Here is a 27,545-nt window from a genome sequence, read left to right on the forward strand (position 1 = left end):
GAAGAACTGATGCATATATGTGTATGTGTGACCAAGGCAGCCCGCTTCCCAGCAACGCAGCCAGTGCTTTGGGACCTCTAGACAACCAGGCAGGGTGTGAGCACAGGCAGCGGCCCACAAGTCGACCGAGCTGTCCTTCACTGTCATTGGGAATCGAAAGTAAACACATGAAAACAATGACCAAACATGATGCTCACAAAAACAGTTTAGAACCTGTGCTTGGGTTGCAACAGAAGAGAGCTAATTTGTACCTCCATGAATTGGAAGGGAAAGTGTGGAGAGTTCTTTCCTCATTCTTCACATTTGCCCCTAGAACACTATTAAAGGCTGATGCAGAATCTGTCTTTAAAAATGATTATTGAAGCAGTAGCGATGAATAGATGCTCAAGTAACATCTTCAGTGACAGTGGCTTCAAACCTAGTTTGTCTTCCAAGGTACTGCATGAATGCAGATAGGCCAGGATTATGAATAAATTAAGCTAATAGAAAATTATTAATAGTATCACTTCTCATGTTTAATAATTCCTAGATGCATGTTGATATTTTTCCTTTTCAATTAATGGCTTATGCTACTCCTCTAAAATGCCCCCCCGATCTCTCCTCCCTTCCCCTCCACTAGTAGTACTTTCTTAGAGTAAAATGTTGAAACATTACAATAAATTGTACTATGTAAAGTTTTGTTTACCAATCCTGCTCTGTTCTAAAATCCCTAAACTCAGGTAGATACCAGTTTATTGTGTATAAATACACATGTATGTATATATTTAGTTTTGCAAAAATATATAGATATTTTCAGCATACATTATAATGATCATTTAAAATACACATATATCACATTTCCATAGAATTCCCCCCTTCAACCACACATCTTAGTGATTCAGGGTTTTGAGGTTTGTTTTGTTTTTTGTTTTTTCCTGCAGCCTAACCTTTTTTAATTTGATCTCTCGCTCTCTTTTTATAACCTGTCTCCTTTGTTATTTGGTTATTTATCATGTTTTGCTGTTTCATACTACTCAAAATGTTTGTCTTCATTGCTTCTGAAATATGTTGATGATTCTCATGGGAATTTGTTTCATACTTCATGTCTTAATAGCTCAGTATCACACACACATTTCTTGGATCATTAATATAATTTCACTAACCTAAAAGCAATTTCGAATTGTTTGTAGTCAGCATTATATACTTGAATTTAACTGCTTTTTAGTTAGAAGCCTCATTAATTATGAGAGAAGAACTTTTTAAAAGTATGTAAATATTATATACACTCAGAACTTTGTCCTTTCTGCAGAGATAGGAAAAATAGACGATTAATAAAATTATTAGAATAAAACTTTTTTATGACAGGGTGAGAAGGGGCAGAGGGAGAGAGAGAAAATCTTAAGCAGGCTTCTCTACTCAGCGCGAGCCTGATCTTGACCCTGAGATCATGACCTGAGCTGGAACCAAGAGGGACACTTGACCCCATTGATCCACCCAGGTGCCCCTAGAATGAAACTTTTAAGTAGGACTAGTAACCTAGTAGATTTAGGAATACTTAAAGCAGGTAAAAACTTAAAATTGGTTGGAAAATAATTACTTGACATTTATAGCACAAGACCTTTAAAGATAATCATGAAATGAATGGATCTTGAGCCTGAAGTGTCAGTCTTTTCAGTTTTAACTCTTTGAAGGGGAATGATAAATCCTGTCTCTCTGAATTTGAGACAGTGCCAGAAGTTTGCTTTACCCATTCTAATTTATCCACAAGTAGTAGAATTTCTTTATGGTCAGAAGACCAGTGAAATGCCAGGTTTTTGCAAAGTAATTGCCTTTCAGGCTGTCATCCTCCACAGCATATACTTTCACACACATGGTCAATATCAACCTTAATTTAAATTGATGATTTTTAATCATTATATGACTAGTTAAGATACTGATAGAAAAAGAAAATGTGGTAAAACCTCCTAATACAAAAAATATACAAGCATTGAACAAGAGGGATGGTTTTTTGTTTGGTTTTGTTTTAAGACAGTGACTTATAAAAAGATTCCTACTATAAGAAGTTTTGAGGTTGAAAAATCCCTGTGTTTCATGAATGAAGTACATTTAAAAGGAAAATTATCTCTAGAGAATGATACCAGTTTTGTTTAAGAAAATGCTGGGCTTAAAAGAAGATACATGAAGGTAATCCTACTTGCTTGGGATGACTTTTATTTTTGTATCTTTCTGTATTTCCCAAATAGTTTATAGAAAAGAAAAACAAAAAAACTTGTCATCAAGTAAGTTTGTTAGACTTTTCCACAGCACTTTATTGTTGATCTCTGCATTTGAAATCATATAGAGCTGCAAAGAGGTTAATTTGGCATCACTGAAGACACATTATCTAGGATCGTAGTCCTTACCATTGCTGGTGGTGTGCTCGGAGTTGTGCTCTTCCATCTGTGGTGATGCATTTGTCCTTGGAGCCATTGGTATACATTCCCCTTGTATGTGACTTAGGTTTGGAAAATGGCCTTTGGAATAAGAGGCTTGCCTTAATTTAGTAAACATCATGCCTGCATTTGGAAGTAAAATTGGATTGCTGATAGGTCTTTAATACATGCATAGGGAATCTTACTTATTTATTTAAGATTTTATTTATTTATTCATGAGAGAGACAGAGAGAGAGGCAGAGACATAGGCAGAGAGAGAAGGAGGGTCCTCACAGGGATCCCAATGTGGAACTCCATCCCGGACCCGGGGAATCACGCCCTGAGCCAAAGGCAGACACTCAACTGCAGAGCCACCCAGGCATCCCAAGGGAATCTTATTTAGAACCGTTTGCTCTCGCTGTCATGGGCAAGGTAATACAGGAGTGTTTTGTGCTTCAGAAGAGGCTCCCATCATGCACGCTTCTCTGTTAGGGCACTGGTTCCCAAACCTGAGCCTCTCACACATGTCCGTTGTGCTGTGGCAAAACCTCCTGTTCATTTCTTCACTCAAGGTTTTCCTTTAAGTTGATTGTAAGGAGACTCATTTAGAAACAAATCCTTCATTTTCTGAAGTAAAGCTGTGTTTGAAATATTAATTTTCTTTCTCCCTGTCCATGGAAACATACACAAATACTTCAACACAGCAGTGCAGTTCTACATGTAGCAGGCACATGGACTGTTACTGGAGAACACTGTGTTAGAGCTTCAATAGCTGGATGACTTGTCATCCTCCATTGGAATCCTTTTTTTGTGACACTCATGAGTAGGATTTTCATAAATATTTGGCTGCTGCTTATAATTAAGGACTACGCTATGCAAGTATTCGTTTAATCATTGTGCAAATAACCAGCACCTCGTATGTGCCTGGGATTGCACATGGTGATTAGGATTTAGGAAGGGGGATCCCTGGGTGGCGCAGCGGTTTGGCGCCTGCCTTTGGCCCAGGGCGCGATCCTGGAGACCCAGGATCGAATCCCACATCAGGCTCCCGGTGCATGGAGCCTGCTTCTCCCTCTGCCTGTGTCTCTGCCTCTCTCTCTCTCTCTCTGTGACTATCATAAATAAATAAAAATTAAAAAAAAAAAAAAAAAAAAAAAAAAAAGGATTTAGGAAGGAACAGGATAGGCAAGTCTACTAGAGGTATTTGATCAAGAGGAGCAACAGTTCTGTTCTTCCCTTTGAGGAAACAAGGCTGCTTTGTGAAAGACTGAGTAGACTGGAGCAGAGCAGGAACACCGGCCTTAGAAGCTGTTGTGTTCGGCTACCCAGGGCCAGAGGCCAGATGTTTTAGAGCAGGATGGAGGCATTGGAGATAAAAGTAGGTGAATTGTGAGTCTGTTCTGAAAATAGAGCCAGTAGGCTTTGCTGTTCGTCACTGTTTAATTATTGTGCTTATCTTGGAAACATTATCAGCATGTTCATAGGATCTGGATGGTTAAGTACGTTATAGTATTTGAAATTTTTTGTGTTTAGAATTATATAGCTGCTTAAGAATCATATAATGAGTTTCCTTTTTTAAATTTTTTTTTATATAATGAGTTTCCTATTGTTTCTGTAAAAATTAGAGTATTAAAGGAGTTGGGACCTAGATCCATGGATGAAAACTGCCATCCATTAATTTTAAAATGCGTAGGGTAATTCATGACTCTGCATAATTTCAAGAGGAATATGGTATCTAGTTTATTAGTTTGATCTTTAAAAAATAGATGTCAGATTGTATGGTGGAAGCATCACCATTGGATTGTGTTGCAAATAAAAGTAGCAGAAGATTTGTTTCATATTTCATTAATGCATTCAGCGTTAAGGATGCCATAATAAATTTAAGCTCTGAAGTCTGTGCTGTCCTGTAGGTATATTTGTAAATATGTTGCAGAAAGGGGAATGGGCTTTTCTAAATACACATTTTGAGTTAGGGACAGTAGTTGCCTTTTTTTTTCAAGATGTGGTAGGTGCTTGTGTTAGTACTGGCAGCGTAATACTTCTCTATTCCCGCATAACAACTTCTGCGCATTAAAATATTTTGAAATTTATCTTACCAGCTTTCAACATTGATGGTGTAAACATTTTTAGTTTGGGGTTGAATTTGAAGCCTCCTGAAATACGCATCTTTTAACACAGAAGTGGGTTGTTTCTAACGTGGAAATGCCACGATAATTAGAATGACAGTGTTCTGTCTGCCGGACTTGATTGCCAGAAGAGGCAAATGCTTAGGGCTTTATTTGATATTTTTGCTACAGAGAAGTAAGTAATTTTTATCCTTTGTGGAAAGGATTTTGAAGTCAAAATAACATTTGCTCGTACTTTCTCAAAAGAAATTAGTTTTTTGCAGAAAAAAGTGGAAAAGGCTATGGAAGATATGGTCAGGCTCGTAGCTGTTACTTTGATTTCATTCCACGTTTCATGGGATTTAAAACGTCCAAAGATTGATTAGTAAATATATGAAATGGCTTAGTCTTTTACTAGAATGTGTGGTGTAATTTTTTTTTTTACCACAAGTAATTAAATTTATCTCTTTGTATTTGTTCACATTTATAGATTAAACATACTTGTCGCTGGAGAGAAATGGGATACCACTCTTTAATATATTATGGTCTGTTCAATTGCTTGTCTTATTTGAAAACACTCTCCTAGATTTGTCTTTGTTCTTTATTTCTGTTTATAGTTAATGAGGTTACTTTTATAAAATTGGTGTATCCTATTAAATCCCTTATGTTGTAAAATAAAGCTGGACTGATCAAAGAGGTCTTGACACTAAAGAAAAGCTGTTTTGCCCTTGCCCCTGGGCCTCAGTTTCAAAGAGCATATAGTGGAGATTAATATAATAGATTGCTGGGATTCTTCATTACCACCCTCCAGCTCTCTTGTCGTCTTAATTTCATACTTTTAGTTTTCATTGTATGTAATTCAGTTAACAATCAGTTTAAATGATGACCTATAGAAGTAGGCTACATTTACCCTACAGAGAAAGTATTTTTGCTTTTAATGTCATTGCTTAATGTTTGTAAAGAAACGTTAACATCAAGAGTTTAAAATGCTTTGACATGGGGGCGCCTGACTGGCTGAGCCAGCAGAACATGCCACTCTTGATCTCAGAGTCATGAGTTCGAGCCCCACGTTGAGGGTAGAGATTACTTAAGATAAAACAAAGAGGTTTGACACTATTCATAGGTGAACCGAGTGTCTTTCATTTTACTTTATGCAAACTAGCATGAAAATACTCGTCTGCTTCTAAAAATCTGGAAGTTGAAAAAAATGGGGTTGGTTTTTGTTTTGTTTTTTTTCTAGTACATTTTCAGAATCGAAGGGCAAACATATTAATGACACTTCTTATGTTTTCCCAAATGTGTCTTTTCAGATTGAATATAATTACTCGATAATCTTTATAGTCTTTTGACCATTTTTATAGTCATTTGACCACTAATCCTTGTAGTATTTTAATAAGCCCAGATGACATGATCGAGTTTTATTTTACTAGTTTGTAATTTTAAAATCTTCTACAATAGATTTCTTTTTTTCTGGATTTGAAGAAGTGTTTCTACAGTGGCTGTCAATACATAAAAGAGTATTTTAAGTTGTTTATATGATAACATTTCCCACTATCCCCTAAATGTGGCATTTTGGTCTTTTCCAGCTCATAAATGGGTCCTGATGTGACTTAATCTGGTATTGGTGACATTGGTGACTTTTTCTCCTATTGGTTGGAATAATCACCAAATGATTTCAGGTTACTAGAGTATCTCTTGGTGTTTGAGGAAGAACCAGGATTACAGTGTCTGATTGTGTTCTATGATGCCGGGAGAGGAATGACATACACGTCTTTTAAGCTTCGGTCAGATTTTCCCTTGATTAACGTACAAAATACATAGAAGTTATGTATGGTTGTTCTAGGCAATGTTGTGTATTTGCTGAATTGGAATTTCTTGTTCTCTCTTTGAGAGTACCGTGTTAGTGTGCTGGTAAGAGTCACACTCAGAGTCTGATCTCAGCTGCACTGCTGAGTGGTGTGTCATGGTTAAGTCACAGAACACTTGCTAAGCCGATTTCTTGAGTTGTGAGAGGAAAGTGAAAATTATTTAGAAGAGTGACCTGTAGTACTTGAATGGCATCTTTTTGAGATTGTCTTTAATACAGTGATTATTTCTTCCCCATTCCCAGATTGAATTTCAAGTAGAGATTTTGTAAAGTGGTAGTTTTAGTAATGTATGGATGATGTTTGAGCAGAAATCAGTATTGTACCACATGACATTTTCAGGGTTCTAGCAAAAGATGGCATTGGTAGCTTTTCTTATTTTATCCAGATGTCCTTAATTCTAGCATTAGATGCAGTTTCCTAGCAGAGTCACACTGCAGACATATCCACTAAGACAGTATCATGAACTCGGGCTACCAATGTCTTAAGTCGTCTACATTCTGTACTTAAATATCTGCTTGCCCACTTCTACTAGGTTTTGTGTTGACTCAGCGTTATCTGTTTCACAAATAATGTAGCATTATTTCATTAATTCTGTAAGTTCTGTGTTTGTTAAAAGTGTTCGACATACAGTTACCCACCCTCCCTTGTTTGTGCATGCTTGGATCTTGTATGAGCTGAAATAGTTTTCTCTTCAAGCTATGTTTCCTCCCCCTTTTCTTACATATTTGTAGAACTGTAGTTACCTGTCTCCATTAAAACCTTTTTCTTGAAAAGACTCTAAAGAGATTGTAATCTCAAGAATTGAGAGGAGTTAGGGGAGAAGGGAAATCTATGAGGATGTGGTTCCAGTTAAGCAAAGTCAAGATGATGAAGTAAGGTAGAGAGATGAGGACTGTCTACCCGAGCACAGCCTCCCAGAGCAGGAAAGCTGAAGGGGTTACTGGGAGGGACTAGGCACAGATGCCCGCAGGGAGGTGCTGACTGCCTCTGTCCACGGGGGTGAAGACTCCCACCTCTGTCTTTGAATATTGAGGATTGAACAGCGGTAGCTGGGACTATGTCATACTGTTCCTCCAGTGATGACCATTTTCTTTTTCAAGATGATGATTATTCTCCACCTACCAAGAGACCAAAGAGCAGCGAGCCGCCCCAGCCAGCGGTCTCGGAGCCTGCCAATGCTGGGAAGCGGAAAGTGAGGGAGTTCAACTTCGGTACGTTCAAGATCAGACGTGGGCAGGCGCCTTTCCTCTCTGTCCTTCCAGTGATTTCTTGTAGAACTTTGAGCCATTCTGGTGAGCGTGGAGGGAATGAGCTGCTTTAAAAATACATTACTACCTTAGATTAGCACAGTTGGAAGCAAGCTTACAGACACTGCTGAAGCAAGGTTTGGGGCCGAGCACGAGGCACAGCATCTTCTGATGTTAAGTACAGTTAATAGACTTTGAGTCAGGGTTTTGACGACTTAGTAATTAAATCGTTTTTCTTCACTTTAAAACCTCATTTGCTTATTTAAAATCTATTTTACGCATTGATTTTTCTTGTACTGTGTAACTGCCAGCAGCTAATCTAAACAAGCCCCAGCGGATGATGTATCTTTTTTAAGGGACTAAATATCAGTGGAGCAAATTATATTTGCAATCCATATTTTGAATAGTTAGAACATTTCACTTGTGTACTTTTTTTTTTTTTAAGATTCTATTTATTCATGAGAGACACAGAGAGAGAGGCAGAGACACAGGCAGAGGGAGAAGCAGGCTCCATGCAAGGAGCCCAACTCAGGACCCAATCCCGGGACTCCAGGACCACGCCCTGGGGCCGAAGGCAGGCGCTAAATCGCGGAGCCACCCAGGGATCCCCACTTGTGTACTTTTTAAGTAGCTTTTTAAGTATTTTAATTTGTCATAGTCATAAATGTTGGATATAAATTGATTTTTATATGGATAGTAGTAAGTTTGCAGCTATTTATATTCCTTAGCACTCTCTTGAAGGGTGCAACTGTGTTTAAATACTTATTTCGACAGAACATAGGCATGCTTTAGAAAGTTTTCAGAATGACCTTAGACACCTCCTCTTTTTTTGCCTCCACTTAATACTGTTTAATTGGACTGGTCTTTTTTGACCTTTTTAGAAATTATCAGGCTAAAAAGAGGTACTCGGTTTATTTTGAAAATAAACTTTGTTTTTCTTGAAGGTTTTTTTATTTATTTAAGTAATCTCTGCACCTCATGTGGGGCTTGAACTCAATGGCCCCAAGATCAAGAGTTGCACATTCTTTTGACTGAGCCAGCTGGGTGCCCCTTGAAAATAAACTTTCAAAAACATCTCTTATAACCTCTCACTGGACCAATCCTAAGAAGCACAAAAAAGAGAATAGTTCTTCAGAAAGCAGTAAAATTATATAGATGGAGTTGCATTATTAAAAATTAGGATGGGTGCACTAGCTGACTCAGTAAGTGGAAGACTGTTGGTCTTGGTTGGGACCATGAGTTCAAGTCCCATGTTGTACATAGAGATTACTTAATATAAAAAAATAGGATATATTATGTAGAAAATAAGTTATTAGATGTTGGATCATTGTAATATAATAGTGTGTCCAAACGGGGATTTATTATTTAGATGTAACTTGAAATCTCAATTTTTCAGAGAAATGGAATGCTCGAATTACTGATCTACGGAAACAAGTGGAAGAGTTGTTTGAAAGAAAATATGGTGAGTCTAAACTCAGGTATTCTTTTTATTTTATTTTAAGATTTTATTTATTTGACAGAGCACAAGCAGGGGGAATTGGCAGGCAGGACGGAGAGGGAGAAGCAGACTCCCCACTGAGCAGGGAGCCCTATGAGGGGCTCCATCCCAGGACCCTGGGATCATGACCTGAGCCAAAGGCAGACACTTAACTGACTGAGCCACCTAGGCACCCCTAAACTAAGAAATTCTTATAATAGTTTGTTGATAAGCCTTTTAACAATGAGGTTATATATCATCCAATGTAAGAAAGTCCACTTCTCTCAGTGAAGTGTGCCTTGCTTGTATATGGTTCCCTTAGAAGGTCATGGGGAGTATCTGTCCAAATATTAGAAACCCTATCTCCTAGATTACTTTGATGGTTTGGGAAAGTTTTCTTTCTGTGATTACCAGGAAGCATTTCTCTTAACACTTCAACATGAGCCTTTGGGAGTTTATTTACATATTTGTTGCAAAAGTCCCAGATCTTGGAGGTTGAATTGAAGTTGAGATTCTTTAGTAATAGTCTTACTTCATCTGCTATGTTAAGTCTGGTATTCATCTAGTGTCCCAGTTTTTGATGATTGATACATAATTGGTTAAGTTAGATCTCAAATTCTCTTCTCCTTTCCTTTCATTATTCTATCCTACATTTGTCTTTAGATAGTGATCAAGGAAACAAGCACCGTGTTACCACCAGTTGGTATATATTAAATGCTCACCTAAAAATAGCAACCATCATTGAACTGTGTTTTTATTTGGAGGATTCTTTACTTTGTACTAGACTGACAGTCTATAAAATGGGCTGATTCACTGAATTTTCACTTGAAAATCCTATATTTAGCGTGTTCTCCTGTATCACTGAGTTTCTCTGGGTTACGCTCTTGAATGATAAACTACACGGGTATTATTTACTTTGATAAACTTCAAATATGACAGCCACCCCGTCTGTGGAGATTCAGAATGAGAGCAAATTCAGTAACAAATTCATTTAACTTTCCCCTAATGCTTTCAGTTATTTCCTTAAGATTCTCTTAGTAGCCTTCCCTCTCCAGTAGCCAGAGCAGTTTGCCTGTGATTTTAATTGGTCCACTTCAAAGCAGAAACTCCCAGAACCTGTTCTACATTAAGCAGTGTCCCATGCTGGTAAGGTTACAGGCCCTGGGGACAGAATGCTCGGCCATTTCTCTTCATTCCTCTCTGAGCCTTTCTTGGGAAAGGATCAGCAGAGCTGAGGATGTGTTACGAAGATTTGATAAGATAGCATAGTGTCTGTAAATTACTTCCTGTAATAGGTTGTATGTAATTAGCAAGTGCTTTTTGTTTACACATTTGTTATTATATACTTACTGTAGTACTGTTTGCAGTAAAAATAATTACTCTTAGACAGTTTTAGAAATCTCAGTGCTTCTCATAAAGAGAAATTCTGTTTTTGCTTGGTGATTTACTTCATTATTTTGCATGTAAGAAAATAATGTTTTCCTAGCATGATGAGATTATAAGAACATTATTCACATTTTACAAATTGAAACAATAGTGATAGCCTTAGGGGAAGATGCTTTCTTTGTTATGTGAATAGGATTTTCAGATGCAGTACATCAACAAAGGATGTTAAATGTAACTCAGCAGTAATGCGAACTGCGGTCCACTTGAAACTTCAGTACAGGTATTAACATTTAGCAAACAGACTTCTACATAGAATACTAGTGAAAAAGGATGGCTGTTTTGATGAGGTGGGATTCCTGTGGAACAAGGAGGAGGCAGCAAGGGGGGGGCCTTTTTGGCCAGGTCAGTAGCTCATTGGCTGTTCTTGCTGTACACCCCCTAGAAAGCTTTTTCCGTAACTGCTGTGCTCATCGAGTGAAGTAAAAGCCTTTGAGAGGAGTGATATGTGTCTGCTCTGCAGTCCTAAAATACTTGGCATTGATTGACTCAGTATCAAAATATTTAAATGAAATTTTTAATACAATCTATAAATGTGTCTCTGTTGTAGATGAGCTTAACTCATGCTTTTTAAAACCTTTTTATTAAATTTTCCAAACAAAACTAAAAGTAAGTGATACAGAGACCCTCTAAGTATCCATCACCCAAATTCAACAACCTTTAACATTATGAGAGTTTCCTTCTTGTCCTCTCTCTCCTGTCCCATCTCTTTTTGATGCAAACTTACTTTAAAATTACAATATCCTGGGATGCCTGGGTGGCTCAGCAGTTGAGTGTCTGCCTTCAGCTCAGGGCATGATTCCGGGTCCAAGGATCCAGTCCCACTCCCTGCAAGGAGTCTGCTTCTCTCTCTGCCTCCCTCTCTGTGTCTCTTATGAATAAATAAATAAAATCATAAAAAACAAACAAACAAAACTGCAGTGTCCCAGACACCTTGTCATTTCAGCTCTACATTTCAAAATGGGGAGTTGGGTGCCTGGCTGGCTCAGTCTGTAGAGCATGCCGCTCTTGATACACCCAGGGTCATGAGTTTAGTCCCCTTGTTGGGCATAAAGCTTACTTTGAAAACAAACCATGCAAAATCAGGAGTTAGGTGAGGGGAAAGAATTGTCTTAATCTCAGTTCCATTATCACAAACATTACATATGATATTCAGCTATAACCTGTTGTTTGGAGAATCTGACCCTTTCTAGTTTGTTTGATAAAATCACTAAGGTCTTCTCATTATATTTGATTCTCCATGTTTTTGACCTTTCGCAGCTGCTGCATTATTTTACCTTTGGACAAGCATATCTTAGCAGAATCTTTACAGTTCAGAAAAAAAATCTTTTACTTTAATTACTTTATCTAAAAAAAAATCCTTTCTATACTGATGTTTGTCATTGAAAAATATCACTTGTCTTTCTGTACGTACTGCATGTATTAGCTGATGCGAACCAGTGTGTTATTCTGGATTGCACATTCTTTAAATTTCAATAGAACATCTGGCTTGCATCTATGTTACCCCAAAATAATACACTGTTTGATTGCAGATTTGGTTAGACTACTGGCATCGTTGGTGTTCTTTTTTTTTAGTTTCTTTGTAGTATTCTTGTGATTTAGTTATAGTTTAGAAAACAAAAAAGCAAAGATGAAGTAGTGAAAGTTACAGAGCAGTACATACTCAATTACTCTATTGTACAAACTGTGGCTGTGGTTATTCCTTGTAAATTAATGATTTTTCCTTTCTCTTCTTATCCTTAAAGCTCAAGCTATAAAAGCCAAAGGTCCTGTGACGATCCCATACCCTCTTTTCCAGTCACACGTTGAAGATCTTTATGTAGAAGGACTTCCAGAAGGAATTCCTTTTAGAAGACCATCTACGTATGGAATTCCTCGCCTTGAGAGGATATTACTGGCAAAGGAAAGGATTCGTTTTGTGATTAAGAAGTAAGACACTCTTTGGACTTTTGTCTTTGTTCTTATTTAGTGCATCTTTTTATACTGTTGTCAAATGTTTGTTAACCTCTAGGGCTCTGTTTTAATTAAATTTGAGTTATACATTGTTTTATTTACCATGTTTTAATGTGTCTGTGGACAGGGTTTTCTTCGTCATGCCCAGAGTTGGCTTCTGGAACATGAATATCTGCTCATGTGGTTGACTTATAGCTGTCATTCTTTTCTCCAATTTTCTGCTAAGTCTGCTAAAGAAAGGAATAAAGTATCAATGTATCAGCATAATATATATGTATATATTTTAAGATTTTATTTATTCATAGAGACACAGAGAGGCAGAAACATAGGCAGAGAGAGAAGTAGGCTCCATTCAGGGAGCCCGACATGGGACTCTATCCTGGGTCTCTGGGATCACGACCTGGGCTGAAGGCAGGTGCTAAACTGCTGAGCCACCCGGGCTGCCCATATATCAGCATAATATTTTTTTAAAAAAGTAATATAGTACTTGTCATTAATGTGTCCTGTTTTTAGGGCTGAGGTTTTGTTTTGTTTTGTTTTATTTTGTTTTGTTTTAAGATTTATTTATTTATTTGAGAGAGAGAGAGAGAAAATCTCAAACAGACTCCATGATGAGCATGGAGCCCGATGTGGGGCTCAATCTCGTGACCCTGAGATCACGACCTCAGCCAAAACCAAGAGATGGACCCTTAACTGACTGAGTGCCCCTCCCCCCCACCAAGGCTCCCATAAATAGAGACTTTCTGCCATGGAAAGGATAGGGTAGTGGTTAGGAATTGCAGCAGTGAGGGACAAAAATCCTTGTTAGTCACCTTCATACAGGAATAGGCTTATCTCACCTGAGAAGGAGGTCAGGGGTAAGATGATTAAAACTGGTATGGAAGGCTCTGCTTTTATTCTCCAGATTCTTCCTTCTTTGGGCTGCTAGTTTCCTTAGACCAATTATGTGCCGGATGCAGAAATTCCTGGCCTCCCAGTCAGGCAGCTTATGGAGGAGAGCCCACAGCTACCTGTGTTTCTCTTGGAAGGTGGCCTTCCTCTTCTCCAGTTAGAATTCTGTCAAGTGCTTATTCCTCAACCAGTTATAGCAATGAGAGAGATAAACCATTATGGGTCTAGACCAAGCAATACTCAGGCCCAAGGGTGTTGCCATGAGTGTGCTTCTGCTGAAAGACATGCTTTCATTTGAAGTCTTGTGATTAGGAATGAATCTTTTGATTCTGTGTGCATATTATTATAACTGATTTTTGAACTTTTTTCTGACATATTTTGAACTATAAACAGTAAAGTAGGGGATCCCTGGGTGGCTCAGCGGTTTAGCGCCTGCCTTTGGTCCAGGGCGCGATCCTGGAGTCCCGGGATCGAGTCCCACGTCGGGCTCCTGGCATGGAGCTTGCTTCTCCCTCCTCCTGTGTCTCTGCCTCCCTCTCTCTCTCTCTATGTCCATCATAAATAAATAAATAAATCTTAAAAAAAAAAACAAAAGGCAGTAAAGTAGTGGAATGGGGCACCTGGGTGGCTCAATTGGATAAATATCTGACTCTTTTAAGTTTTGGCTCAGGTTGTCATCCCAGGGACCTGAGATCAAGCCCCGCCTCGGGCTCTGCACAGAGTCTGCTTAAGATTCTCTCTTTCCCTCCCTCTTACCCCTGCCCCCATGTTCGCTCTCAAATAAATGTTTTTTAAAAAGTGGTAGAATAATAGTATTATCATTTGCAGAAGTATTCAACTTCGTTACTTTGGGAACACTCTGGTGCTGCTGAAAAAAATGGAAATTTAACAACTGTTTTGATCAAAGATTACAACCAAGCATGCTTGCGTCTATACTGGTATTCAGTAAAGGGATGACAGCTTTTAAGATTTAACTAAGCATGAAAAAGACCCAAGAGGTATCTCAAGGTAATAAGTGAGTTGTCCTCCACAGAGAGAAGTCATTGCAAACAAATTATAGTTTCAAGATCTAGTAGGCTCATGAAATTGAATTGTCAACCAAATGGGCTTGTTCTAAAACCCTGACACTACCCAAGGACCATCAGTCAGCATCCGCCTTCCCCCATGCATTGATAAATTAATATGTTTATTGTTTTAAGAAAACTTGTGCTATCTATCATTTTATTGTGCTTTTAATATTAGAGGTTTTGAATTCATTTTTAAATAACAATATTTAAAGAAAATACAGAATTTATTTTATAAATTTGTTATATTTATATAGAACTTCTGTATATAAATTTTTTATATATAGCATTGCTTGTATTTGCTAACCTTGAAGGGTATAAAACTGTTTGGATGTTTAAATGTTTTTTGTTTTTTTTTTTTTTTTTTGGATGTTTAAATGTTAATGCAAATGTATTGTTGAATAACTTAGGCTGTGCACATCCTGTTTCAGGTCCTTTCAATATACTTATTTGTGACAGGCTCTCTTCCACATTGAGAGGGACTTCTAAAGTTTTTCCCTAATAGTTAATATGGTTATTCTTGATGTGTATAAAGTATTTGATTGATTTAGAAGGGTAATTCTATAGAGCTTAGCATGTTTTATTTATAGCTCACTAATATTATTTAAATATTATGTATACACCCTTGATTTAATCCTGTGCTTATTTCCAACATTTTTGAGATGGTTGTTAATAGGGTCATGCTTATATCTGACCCAATTCCCACCCTTATCCACAACCCCCAACTATAGCTCATTATATCAAAATAGAATGATGGGATATATGTTAGTTTATGAAAATTCTGTGATCTAGAAATTATGTTTTCTGGGCAGTTTTGTATTACAAAAAAAAAAAAACCCAAAACGTGTAATCTGTCTTGCAGGTGTGTTAGTATTGAAGTATAATTAGGATTTTTATAACCAATTTATAGATGTCTTAAGGTGAGGTAGTCCTGAGTATAATGTAAAATTAAAGGATCTCATTGAAAATTTTTGTGGTTCACTTCTTTTGGTATATGCTTTTATAAGATATCTTTAGGTAGCAAAGTGAAGTGTTTCCATGAAGGACAAATGCTCCAAGACGTACCTTATGAAACAATTTGCAGTTATTGTTTGGTTTTATTACTCTCTTGAAATCTCCAGAAATAAGGGTTTAATTGTGCTTAAGAGTCCAGATTGTCTCTTCTTTTTAAAACTGGTCTTCATGACTGAATATCAAATAAGTACTAGTAGTTGCTACTTTTGCTAAATGTTGCCTGGTAAATCCTTAGTATTTTTTCTTACCTTACAGACATGAACTTCTGAATTCAACACGTGAAGACTTACAGCTTGATAAACCAGCTTCAGGAGGTAGGTCTCCAGTCTTGTTTCAAACTATGTGTCAAAGTGAGATCCCTGGCTAGCCTTGTTGGTAGAACATGTGACTCTCGATAGGGGTTGTGAGTTCGAGCCCTCCTTGGGCACAGAGATAACTTTTAAATAATGTGCAAAATCAGAACATTATATACAAGAAACACACAACATTGCAATACTATGCTTTCAAGAAGAATAAACTTAACGTTCCTCCTAATAATTAACCGTAAGCATCACATCTCTGGGTAGGCGAAGAGAACTATACCTGTTCTACTTCTGAAATACAAAGTCTGGCACAGTGTAGCAGAGTGTTTTATCCACGTCTGCGTTGGTCAATGGAATCCTCTCTCATCATCGTCCACAGGACATGAAAGGGTTCACTTTTTAGAGCACAGAGCCATGGGTATCATACTTATTTGTGAGATGTGAGATCTTAGGGTCATGAGTTCGAGCCCCATATTGGATATAGAGATTACTTAAATAAATTTTAAGAAAAATCATAATATTTACTTGGCCTAGTTTAGTGATGCTACCAGTTGGAGGCCGCCATTTTTATGTTTGTTGCTCTTACAGTGAAGGAAGAGTGGTACGCCAGAATCACAAAACTGCGGAAGATGGTAGATCAGCTTTTCTGCAAAAAATTTGGTAAGTCTGATTTCCTCCATGACTAAAGTATATTACAGAATAAGTTTTCTAAATTTTGCTTTAAGAAATTACAGTAAAAAAAAAAAAGAAATTAAATACAGTGAGTTTCAGAAGAGCGTTCACCGATTCAGTCTTGTATAACCCCCCATGCTCATCACGTCATTGTCATGCGCCCGCTTTAATGCCCATCACCCTGTTACCCCGTCCCTCTACTCTCCCTCCCAGCAACCCTCAGGTTGTTTCCTATGATTAAGAGTCTCTGACGGTTTGTCTCCCTCTGATTTCATCTGGTTTTATTTTTACTTCTCTCTCCTTATGATTATGTTTAGTTTCTTAAATTTCACATATGAGTGAGATCATACAGTATTTGTCTTTCTCTGACTTATTTTACCAGCATAATACCCTCTAGTTCCATCCATGTCATTGCAAACGGCAAGATTTCATTTTTTTTGGTGGTAATACTCCATTTTATATATATACCACATCTTCTTTGTCCATTCATCTATTCATCTGTCCATTGACATCTGGGCTGTTTCCATAGTTTGTCTATTGTGGACATTGCTGCTGTAAACCGGGGTGCATGCGTCTCTTCAGTTACTATATTTGTATCTTGGGGCTAAATACCCAGTAGTGCAATTCCTGGGTCATACGGTAGCTCTATTTTGAACTTTTTGAGGAACCTCTATCCTGTTTTCTAGAGTGACTGCACCAGCTTGCATTCCCAGCAACAGTGCAAGAGGGTCCCCCTTTCTCTGCATCCTCTCACCCATAACTGTAGTTTCCTGACTTGTTAATATTAGCCATTCTGAGTGGTGTGTCACCTCCAGTTTTCTTTAATTGGTCAATATCCATCTGTAAATCATCAAGAGTTTTAGACCCATATCACAGGGGGGGAGAGAGTGGTGCAGTGGAAACTCGAGCTCTTTTCCTGAGTAACTCTGACCCGGCATTACTGATATAGCGCCCAGCACCTGGCAGTCGTCCTTTGTCTTTGGGCCCTGTAGGAGCACGTGGTGCGTCTCTTTGTCGGAAAGGGCCTGGGTTGCAGTCTGTCATTGGAGGTCTGGTCATCTGAAAACACAGTGTGAACCACCTGTTTTCCTCTTGTTCCCTGGCCTTGCTGCCTCACATCCCTGAACACTTACCCACCCATACTTAGGTTTGGTTTGGCACTGCAACATCTTTTGTTACCAAGGTTCATGTTCCCCTGCTTTGCCCTGATTTTCAGTGCCCTGCAATGGGATTGGTTGTTTCAAACCTGGGTGACTCTTGGTTTCTTCCTGTGTCGGTGGCTGTCCTCCTTGCTCATGACCACACCTCCCTTCAGTTCAGTCTGGACAGCTTGGGGTGCCACCTGGCAGCTCGCTCCTGAGCCCTCTCGCTCTTTCCCTGCTGTACTTTCTCAGCAGCTAATCCTTCCCATCTCACGTTGGGAACATAGTAGAGTCTGTACCCCACCCCCATTTATTCCCCCCACTTTTAAAAGATTATTTATTTATTTATTCATGAGAGGCACAGAAAGAGAGAGGCAGAGACATAGGCAGAGGGATAAGTAAGCTCCATGCAGTCAGCCTGATGGTGGGACTTGATTCTGGGATTCTAGGATTACCCCTGAGCTGAAGGAAGATGCTTAACTGCTGAGCCACCCAGGCGTCCCAGAGTCCCAATTTCCTGATGACTTTTGCATTTAAGTTTCTAGCCCTGGACATTCCCAACTGACACTTGACCTTTCTTTTTCCTCCACCTGTTTTTTCATAAATTTTTTTTTTAATTTTTATTTATTTATGATAGTCACACACACACACACACACACACACACAGAGGCAGAGACATAGGCAGAGGGAGAAGCAGGCTCCATGCACCGGGAGCCTGACATGGGATTCGATCCTGGGTCTCCAGGATCTCGCCCTGGGCCAAAGGCAGGCGCTAAACCGCTGCACCACCCAGGGTTCCCTCCTCCACCTGTTTTGATATATCTGCAGATTTCACATGGCCTAATTAAGATTTTTGTCCCATCGCCCCCCCTCCTTGCAACATACTCCTTTACCCAACCATTGTGTAGCACCACCCGCCACTTTGTCCCAGCCAAAGCCCCACGAGGATCCTGGATTTCTCTTCTCAATTCTCACGTGGCCTCCTGCTGACAGACTTTCTGCCCACCCCAAATCCAGGGTGGAAGAAAGGAGCCCTCTCGCTCCTTTCTTCTCTGCTGCTGTCTCTTGCTGTTGTCAAAGTTGGTGCCACAAAGCAGTCAGGTTTTTTTGTTTTTGTTTTTTGCAGCTAGGTTTTAATCTCATCAAAACATAAAATGGAGGCATTTCCATTCCCTCTTTTCTGTTCCATGGCCTCCCATTTTTCTTGGAATAAACTCCACAGTCCCTGATCATAGCCACCCTGCCTTTCTTCTGATACCACCTGGTTGACAGTCCCATTTACTCACTTGGTACCAGTTGTTACCGCCATCTACTTATCTTTTATTTTTCCAAGGTCACGTCCTTGGGAGTGTGCCCCTGCTATGACCTGAGATGTTTTTGTGCCTCTTCTTTTCGTTTACGTCTTAAATGTGGCCCCATTGGCCAGGTCTTTCCTGAGTTACCATCTACTGTTATACCCCTAAGCTCATTATATGTCATCACATTTTCTATCCTCAAGCACTGAGGGTGGTCTTCTGCCTCCCATTACAACACCCATAGATAATGACAGCCAAGATCTTCTGTATCTTATCTGCTTCTAGAACTATGACTGGGGCTGGAGCAGGTACTGACCAAATCTCTGAATAGATAATGTCATGGAAGTGTGTGCTAACACCGTCAGGAACCACTGAGCCTTTCAGTCAGGTAGTGTACATTGGACCTCATTAAATTATGTCACCGAGTAGTCCAAAGGCAGTACAGGAGTGCCCCAGCTGTCCTCCACAGGGAAGGCTGCAGCAGAGGCCAGTGTGGGTGGCCCACGGGGGTTCTCACTGTTATGTGAGAGAAACCATTGGAGTTTCACCACAAAAAAGCCAAGTCTCCTGGGTGACAATTCTTATTTGCCCTGTGGTTTCCAGGGGGCAGTGCATGGCACTGGGTGTTAAAGCAGCTCTTAGGTGCATCTCAGGTGCCATCTTGGAACTTAGGTCACTGATCGCATGTTGTTGGCAGAATCTGTATGGATCATTTACCTGTAATGTTGACCTCAGATTAAAAGGCCTTGGGGAGAAGTCCGAAATTTTTTTTTAATCTTTTTTTTAAGTTTTTTTATTATTTATTTATTCATGATAGACAAAGAGAGAGAGAGAGAGGCAGAGGCAGAGAGAGAAGCAGGCTCCATGCCAGGAGCCCGACACACAGGACTTGATCCAGGGACTCCAGGATTGCGCCCTGGGCCAAAGGCAGGTGCAAGCCACCCAGGGATCCCCTGAGCCACCCAGGGATCCCCTGAGAAGTCCGAATTTTAAGTTTTTTCTCCTCATCCCTGTTCTGGACAACCCAGCGTGAATATAGGACCTTAGTGACATTAAACTACAAACATACTGCACATCATTCTTGCTTAAACCAGGTGTGGCAAACATACTTGCTGAATCTTGCAAAAGATGCCGTTCGTGGGGCTTTTGTACCTTTAAAAATGGGAATAAGTGGCCAACGTTAAAAAGCCAGGGACTGGGGCACCTGGGTGGCTCCACGGTTGAGCAGCTGCATTTGGCTCAGGTCGTGATCCTGGGATCCTGGGATGAAGTCCCGCATCAGGTTCCCCACAGGGAACCTGCTTCTCCCTCTGCCTATGTCTCTGTGTCTCGTGAATAAATAAAATCTTATTTAAAAAAAAAAAAAAGACTTTAGTGACAAGTTCTCTCTTCTTGATATACCTGGTCAGAAATCAGCTAATGAGTAATAAACTTAGGTATCTTTACAGCTTTAAAGATCATTATATTTCCAAGGCATTTAATAAAATGAATCAAATCAAGAAGGTCATTCATCATTGGAAAAGCCACCATAGTGTCATTAGAGTCCAGGAGTATTTGCATGAGCAGGTTTAAACTTTGCCCTCATGTGTGGTTCTGGAAGTTGAGCTTGGGGGAAAATAGTCGGCCAAGCCAGCTGACTTGCCAAGCCATTAATGCTTGCCAAGCCAGCTGACTTGGCCTCATGGAAGGAAGAGGCTGTTGACAAGCCCTTATACCTCACCTAGAGTGGAGCTAGATTCTAACTCCCATAGATGAGAGGCTAGTTGAAAGCTGCATTCAAGGAATGCTTCTTTCTGAGAGTTGAGCACAGGGCCTGTCCCTCGCAGCTCCACACCTACTGTGGACATAGCTTCTGACTCTCCTATGTTAGAGGCTTGTTGGAAGCTGCCTGCAAGGAATGCTTGTTTCTCAGAGTGCAGTAGGCCACATTTCCCGCGAGTCTCCACATGTGCTTTTGATCTACGTTCTAAGGCACTCACTCACACGAAAAGTGGCCAACAGAAAAATGTTCTGGCCTTGTGTCAAAGCTAAGAAAATAGGTAAGAGCTTACACGTTGCTATGTCATAAACAGTAAAAAGTCTGGCTCTTTATTTTTATTTAAGTTCTTAGGTGAGTCTAGGACAAGAGAGGGTTGCTGCTTTCTTTAAAGGTTCCCAAAAGGCAAAGGGAACGCTTATGTTTTCTCTAAGCGTCGAACATAGTAAGTCTAGATGGTTCCGCTGATTCTGCAGAATACTCAGTTTTAGGCCTTAGGCCCCTCTGGACGCCTGGGCACCAGGTGCTGAGAATGAGTCAGAGCAGAAGGCAGTGGACTTCCCCCAGGGGCTTTCATCCAGATGCAGGGAAAGGTGCATGGAGAAAAGGAAGTGGATACATAATATACAAGAGGGGTTATATAGTATGGGGACAAGAGGGGAATAGGGAGTCGGATCATTGTATTCTCTAAAGGAGGCCTCACTGGGGACCAGCTGATGCAATTGGCCTTCCCCCTCTCCTATAAATAACTTCTATCTTTGTTAGAGTTATGACCATATACTTTTTTGCTCTATTTCCATGAGTAATTATTATTCTATCACATATCCTATCGTAGCGTAGATTTCTCCTGGGTGTGGTGTGGAAGGCTTTACCCTATTTCTTGAGGGAGTGGGTTCCTTTAAAGGTCAGAATCTTTATTACATATTGTGTGTGTGACTTCAAATACACATTCTTTACTTAGAGTGAAGAGATCCTGTGCTTGAGCCCTTCAGATTTGGTGCTAGTGAAACAAGTTAAATGGAAGGCCTCAGATCTTTCTTAGTGCTCTGTTCAAGTATGGTTTCAGAGCAGAGATTGGAAATTTCATTTTTTCACTTTAAAATTCTAGTTCTCCACAGATTCAAAAGTGGAAAGGCAGTGCAAAACGTTCCCATGTACCCAGTTTTCAGAATCTTTGATCATTAAGATTTTTCCACACTGTTCATCTTTTCCTCTTTCTTCCCTTTGTAAGAGTGTTCTATAAAGCAAGTCACAGGTACCATGTTACTTATATTGTGTTCAGTATGCCTCCGTGAATAGTGTTTTCATTTTCTTACATGAGCACCATGTAGTCGTCACACCTCACACCATCAACTGTTTATCATTTACCTGAAAAGGACCTTTAAAGGTTTTGCTTTGGGACGCCTAGGTGGCTCAGTGGTTGAGTGACTGCCTTCGGCTCAGGCTGTGATCCCGGGGTTCTGGGATCGAGTCCATGTCAGGCTCCCCACAGGGAGCCTGCTTCTCTCTCTGCCTAGGTCTCTGCCTCTGTATCTCTCTCTGCGTCTCTCATGAATGAACGAATGAATGGGATGCCTGGGTGGCTCAGCAATTGAGCACCTGCCTTTGGCCCAGGGTGTGATCCTGGAGTCCTGGGATCAAGCCCCACATTGGGCTCCCTGCATGGAGCCTGCTTTTCTCTCTGCCTCTCTGTGTCTCTCATGAATAAAAAAATAAAATATTTTTAAAATAAATAAAACAAATAAAGGTTTTGCTTTGAATTTGGGTTTAAACAAGATTGGTGCATTAGCTTTGGTTGATATATTTCTTTTAATCTAAAGCAGTCTCTGCTTGCTATTTTTATTTCCCATTCCATGCATTCTTCACAGAAGTTATTTCCTTTTAAAATGCCACACTCGTGTGGTTTAAGGGGTAAGGAACATTCATGTCATGGTTGCAATGTAAGTAAAGAATAGAGCCTGCAGTAACTTCGTGTGCAGGAGTCAGTTAACAGGATTATCACACTCACAGAACATGAAGCAGCAAAAGTCGGCCTCCAGATGCTTTGAAAAAGTAGTATCTAAATTAGATTTTTTATTCTCTGTGGTTGTTCTCTTATCCTTTTATTTCCTCCCAAAGATATTGAAGATTCTTTTGTAGGACCTTAGCGCTATTAAAAGATGGTCTTCAAATCCAAGGACAAACATTATATGGTCTCATTCATTTGGGGAATATAAAAAATAATGAAAGGGAATAAAGGGGAAAGGAGAGAAAATGAATGAAAATATCTGAGGGTGACAAAACATGAGAGATACTGAACTCTGGGAAATGAACAAGGGGTAATGGAAAGGAAGGTGGGTGAGGGGTTGGGGTGACTGGGTGACGGGCACTGAGGGGGGCACTTGGTGGATGAGCGCTGGGTGTTAGGCTATTTGTTGCCAAATTGAACTTCAAATAAATAAATAAATAAACATATACATACATATATAAGAGGGTCTTCAAATCCGGAAACTCCCCTCCACCAGAAGTTAGCCTCTTGGTCATGGGGCATTCATTCTTGCCTTTGCTGTGCTGAATCTATTTCTATAGTTAGTGTGTATGTTTCCAGGGTTTACTTTGCTTTTCCAAAAGTTGACCACTACCTTTCTTTGGATTGTACTAAACGGTGATTTCAACAGAAACCTAATCTCCTGAATTGCTTTTCCTTTGTGAAGCGGAAGCCTTGGGGAGCACAGAGGCCAAAGCTGTACCTTACCAGAAATTTGAGGCACATCCTAATGACCTTTACGTGGAAGGACTACCTGAAAACATTCCTTTTAGAAGTCCCTCGTGGTATGGCATCCCAAGGCTGGAGAAAATCATACAAGTGGGCAATCGAATTAAATTTGTTATTAAAAGGTAAGATTATAATATCTGGAAACAAATTGTAATGCTGTCCTTAAGAAAAGATTAATTTCCTGCAAGTGGGTCTTTTGTTCCCTGCTCAGCTGGATTCACTCTCCATATTTAAAATTAGGTTATATTAGAGTTAGGTTCATGTGTTGAGCGAATGTTTATTTACTACCAGATACCAGATAGATAAAACTGGGTCCAACGGGATCTTTGTCCTTGGGAGGCATATTATATGAGATAAATGCAATAAGATGTTACCGGGTGCTTTGGTGGAGAAAGTGAGGGGTGGCAGGTTGATCGGTCAGCTGTGCATGAAGTAGTGTAAAGGGACTTCAAATACAGGAAATAATAAAAGTAGAGGAGGGATGGGTCACATAACTACACCATTCTTTGTGGAAGGAGTGATGCTCTGTGGGTATGGGAAGCCTGGCAGACGTGGGCATGGAGGAAGGTCTTTGGTACTGGACTATCAATGGAGTAATTAAAAGGTTTTAAAGCCAGTTTGTCTTAAAAGAATTGGGAGGGACGACTGGCTGGCTCAGTCGGTACCGTATATGACTCTCATATTGCGAGTTGAAGCCCCAAGTTGGGCGTAGAGCTTACTTTAATAATAATACTAGTAATTTGGATTTGTATTTTAAAAGGATTCTTCTGCCTTGAGTTTGAAGGGTAGCAGAATAGGTGATATGGAGCCAGGGAGAGGGTGCAGAATACCCATCTTTAATACAGAAGGGTATTTATTAAAGGGGTAGGGGTAGAATGGGTAGCTGTCTGTGGCTTACTCATTGGGGTTCTTGCCTTTGTCACTGGGTCTCACTGTACAAGGGAGAGGGAACTTTAGGACAACAGGACCAGATATTACAGGTATTATGGTGGAGTTCATCTGATTTTAGAAATATTCGAACTGTTTTGGGTGAAATGGCGACTGTTTCTGTGTAGTTGAGCTTCAGATGCTTTTGAGGACATACAGATCTGAACCTGAATCTGTGAAAATTACTATTTTCAAAATAATCAAGTCCTCAAACTGATTTTTACCCCACTGGGTATAAAGGCAGAATGAACCATATTGGAAATTATTGGCAGTGCACAGCTGTGTGAGGAAGGCCTATAAAGCATTCCCTGCCTGCTCTCTTAATAATCTCACCCACCTTTTTGCAGACCAGAACTTCTGACCCACAGTACTACTGAAGTCACTCAGCCAAGAACGAATACACCAGGTAAGATAGTTATGAATTCCTTTTTAAAAGCTTAGATCAGTGTGTGTTAACCTTTTTGACAGTCTTATTTTAAAGGGACAGAGCGGGATCCCTGGGTGGCACAGCGGTTTGGCGCCTGCCTTTGGCCCAGGGTGCGATCCTGGAGACCCGGGATCGAATCCCACGTCGGGCTCCCGGTGCATGGAGCCTGCTTCTCCCTCTGCCTATGTCTCTGCCTCTCTCTCTCTCTCTCTGTGACTATCATAAATAAATAAAAATTTATAAAAAAAAATAAAAAAAAAATAAAGGGACAGAGCTCATCTTTTCTCCCTTCCCCTTCAAAATCATATGTTGACATTCAGTGCAGGCACGCCTTGATTTATCAGTACACACCCAGGTAATTTTGGGAAAGCTCAGACTTTGAATGTAAATATATATATTTTTTAATTTTATTTGTTAAAAAAATTTTTTTATTTGTGAGATACACACAGAAGCAGAGAGAGAAGCAGGCTCCCTTCGGGGATCCTAATGTGGGACTTGATCCCAGAACCCCAGGATCATGCCCTGAGCCAAAGGTAGACTTTCAACCACTGAGCAACCCAAGTGCACCTCAGGCTTTGAATTTAGATCAGTGATGTTCAGTAGAAATATAACGTGCGTCACAAATGCAAGCCACATGTGTCAGTTTTAATTTTCCAGTAGCTAAATCAGTGTTTCAACCTGTAATCGATTGAAATAAACAAATGATGAGGTAAAACTCTTGTGCAAGTTTTATCCTTAGAGTACATCTCACTTCAACAAACCACATTTCAAGTGCTTGGTTCAGCCCCCACATGGGGCTAATGTGGCCTACCAGGCAGATTGAGACCTTAATCTTTATTCACGCATCCCCTGTTTTTTTTTTGTTTTTTGTTTTTTTTTTAATAACAAACACTGTAATTCCAGCAGCTGCAGTGACCTCATAGCCCAGTAGAACTGTGAGGTCTCAGTCTCAGTTGTGTGAATGAATGGTTTTATTTTCTTCAAAGAACTATAAGTCTGCCTTTATTTCTTTGCCATTTTTTGTTTACCATGCATGTCAGAAAAAGTGACCACTGCTTGCCTGTATTCTATAGCATTACAGAAAATGGCACCCCCTACAGAACTAGGTGGTGTTTCTGAATTCACACAGTTAATTGTTCTTACAAATATTGTAGCAAAATGGTATACAAGGTGTCTATACTTAATACTGATCCTTCAGTTCTGAGGGTGCTTGTGGGCAGCTGGCGAGGGTCAGCCAATAAGCCAATGAGATTATAAAATCGTTTGTGTTGGGACACCTGGGTGGCTCAGCAGTTAAGCATCTGCCTTCGGCTCAAGTTGTGATCCCAGAGATCAGGATCAAGTCCCACATCAGGATCCCTGCTTCTCCCTCCGCCTGTGTCTCTGTCTCTGTCTCTCTCATGAATAAATGAATAAAATTTTTTTAAAAAATTGTGTTTATACTGGCATACAAAGTGGTTCAGAAACATGGTACAAGGGAAACAGAATTCTCCTGTGCCAGGAATCCTGCTGGGTAAATGGCATGATCAATGAGCATCAGAAGCCACACAGCGACCTTCTTAATGTGCTTTTGACTTAGGCAAAGAAACAATATTGGTAATAAAGACAGAATGACCTAGGCTTTGTTGAGAGAAGTGATAGAGAATTCTCAAAAGTGGAATGGGGTTATCCTGGATTAGTGGGATTATGATGAAAATCTCCTTATGGGTCTTAATTTCTCAAGAGAGAAGTCAAATTCAAGGTTGTGATTAATGTGATCACTACTACGTAACTCTTTTTTTTTTTTTTACGATTTTAATTAATTAATTAATTCAGAGAGACACAGGGAGAGAGAGGCAGAGACAGGCAGAGGGAGAAGCAGGCTCCATGCAGGGAGCCTGATGTGGGACTTGATCCCAGGTCTCCAGGATCAGGCCCTGGGCTGAAGGTGGCGCTAAACTGCTGAGCCACCTGGGCTGCCCACTACTGAGTAATTCTGTTAGTGAATACAAACCTGAGAGTGGTAAAGATGTTCCTGGCACTAGATTTAGGTGTCCTGTTTTTAGCTGTACTTGATCTGTTGTCTTCTAGCATAGATACTTGAAAAGCCTGTCATTGGGGCACCTGGGTGACTCAGTCGGGTTGGGTGTCTGCCTCCAGCTCTGGTTGTGATCCCGGAATCCTGGGATTGAGCTCTGCGTCAGGCTCCCTGCTCAGCGGGAAGCTTTGTTTCTTCCTCTTCGTCTGCCTCTACCTGCAGCTCCCCCTGCTTGTGCGCTCTCTCTCTTTCTGTCAAATAAATAAAATCTGAAAGGAAGGAAGAAGGAAGGAAGGAAGGAAGGAAGGAAGGAGGGAGGGAAGGAAGGAAGGGAGGAAGGGAGGAAAGGGAGGAAGGAAGGAAGGAAGAAAGGGAAAGAAGAAAGAAAGAAGAAAGAAAGAAAGAAAGAAAGAAAGAAAGAAAGAAAGAAAGAAAGAAAGAAAAGAAAGAAAAGCCTGTCATCAAAAAACCCTCAATGTTTTTTTTGTTTGTTTGTTTTTTTTTTATTTATTTATTTATGACAGTCACACACAGAGAGAGAGAGGCAGAGACACAGGCAGAGGGAGAAGCAGGCTCCATGCACCGGGAGCCCGATGTGGGACTCGATCCCGGGTCTCCAGGATCACGCCCTGGGCCAAAGGCAGGCGCTAAACCGCTGCGCCACCCAGGGATCCCACCCTCAATGTTTTAAATCAGTAACGATACTTAGCCTTCCACCATTCCTAGGAGACCTTGGCAAGAATTAAAGTTGTCATTCTTCATTCCAACAAAATGTTTATCCGGTCTGCCAGTGAACCAGG

At 40.1% G+C, this 27,545-nt stretch overlaps 1 protein-coding gene across 14 annotated transcripts in view; it reads left to right on the forward strand.

Annotated features, from left to right (window-relative positions):
• GTF2I (general transcription factor IIi) overlaps window positions 1-27,545 on the forward strand; it is a 113,631-nt gene that overhangs the window by 64,016 nt on the left and 22,070 nt on the right. For all 14 annotated transcript variants that reach the window (XM_077908266.1, XM_077908268.1, XM_077908269.1 and 11 more), the window contains 7 exons: window positions 7,464-7,574; window positions 9,007-9,072; window positions 12,276-12,459; window positions 15,708-15,766; window positions 16,343-16,414; window positions 23,313-23,496; window positions 24,649-24,707. In XM_077908266.1, coding sequence (XP_077764392.1) covers window positions 7,464-7,574; window positions 9,007-9,072; window positions 12,276-12,459; window positions 15,708-15,766; window positions 16,343-16,414; window positions 23,313-23,496; window positions 24,649-24,707 — 735 coding nt within the window. The remainder of the gene's footprint in view (window positions 1-7,463; window positions 7,575-9,006; window positions 9,073-12,275; window positions 12,460-15,707; window positions 15,767-16,342; window positions 16,415-23,312; window positions 23,497-24,648; window positions 24,708-27,545) is intronic.

Source organism: Canis aureus, chromosome 8 (genome assembly GCF_053574225.1).
Source record: "Canis aureus isolate CA01 chromosome 8, VMU_Caureus_v.1.0, whole genome shotgun sequence".
NCBI lineage: Eukaryota > Metazoa > Chordata > Mammalia > Carnivora > Canidae > Canis > Canis aureus.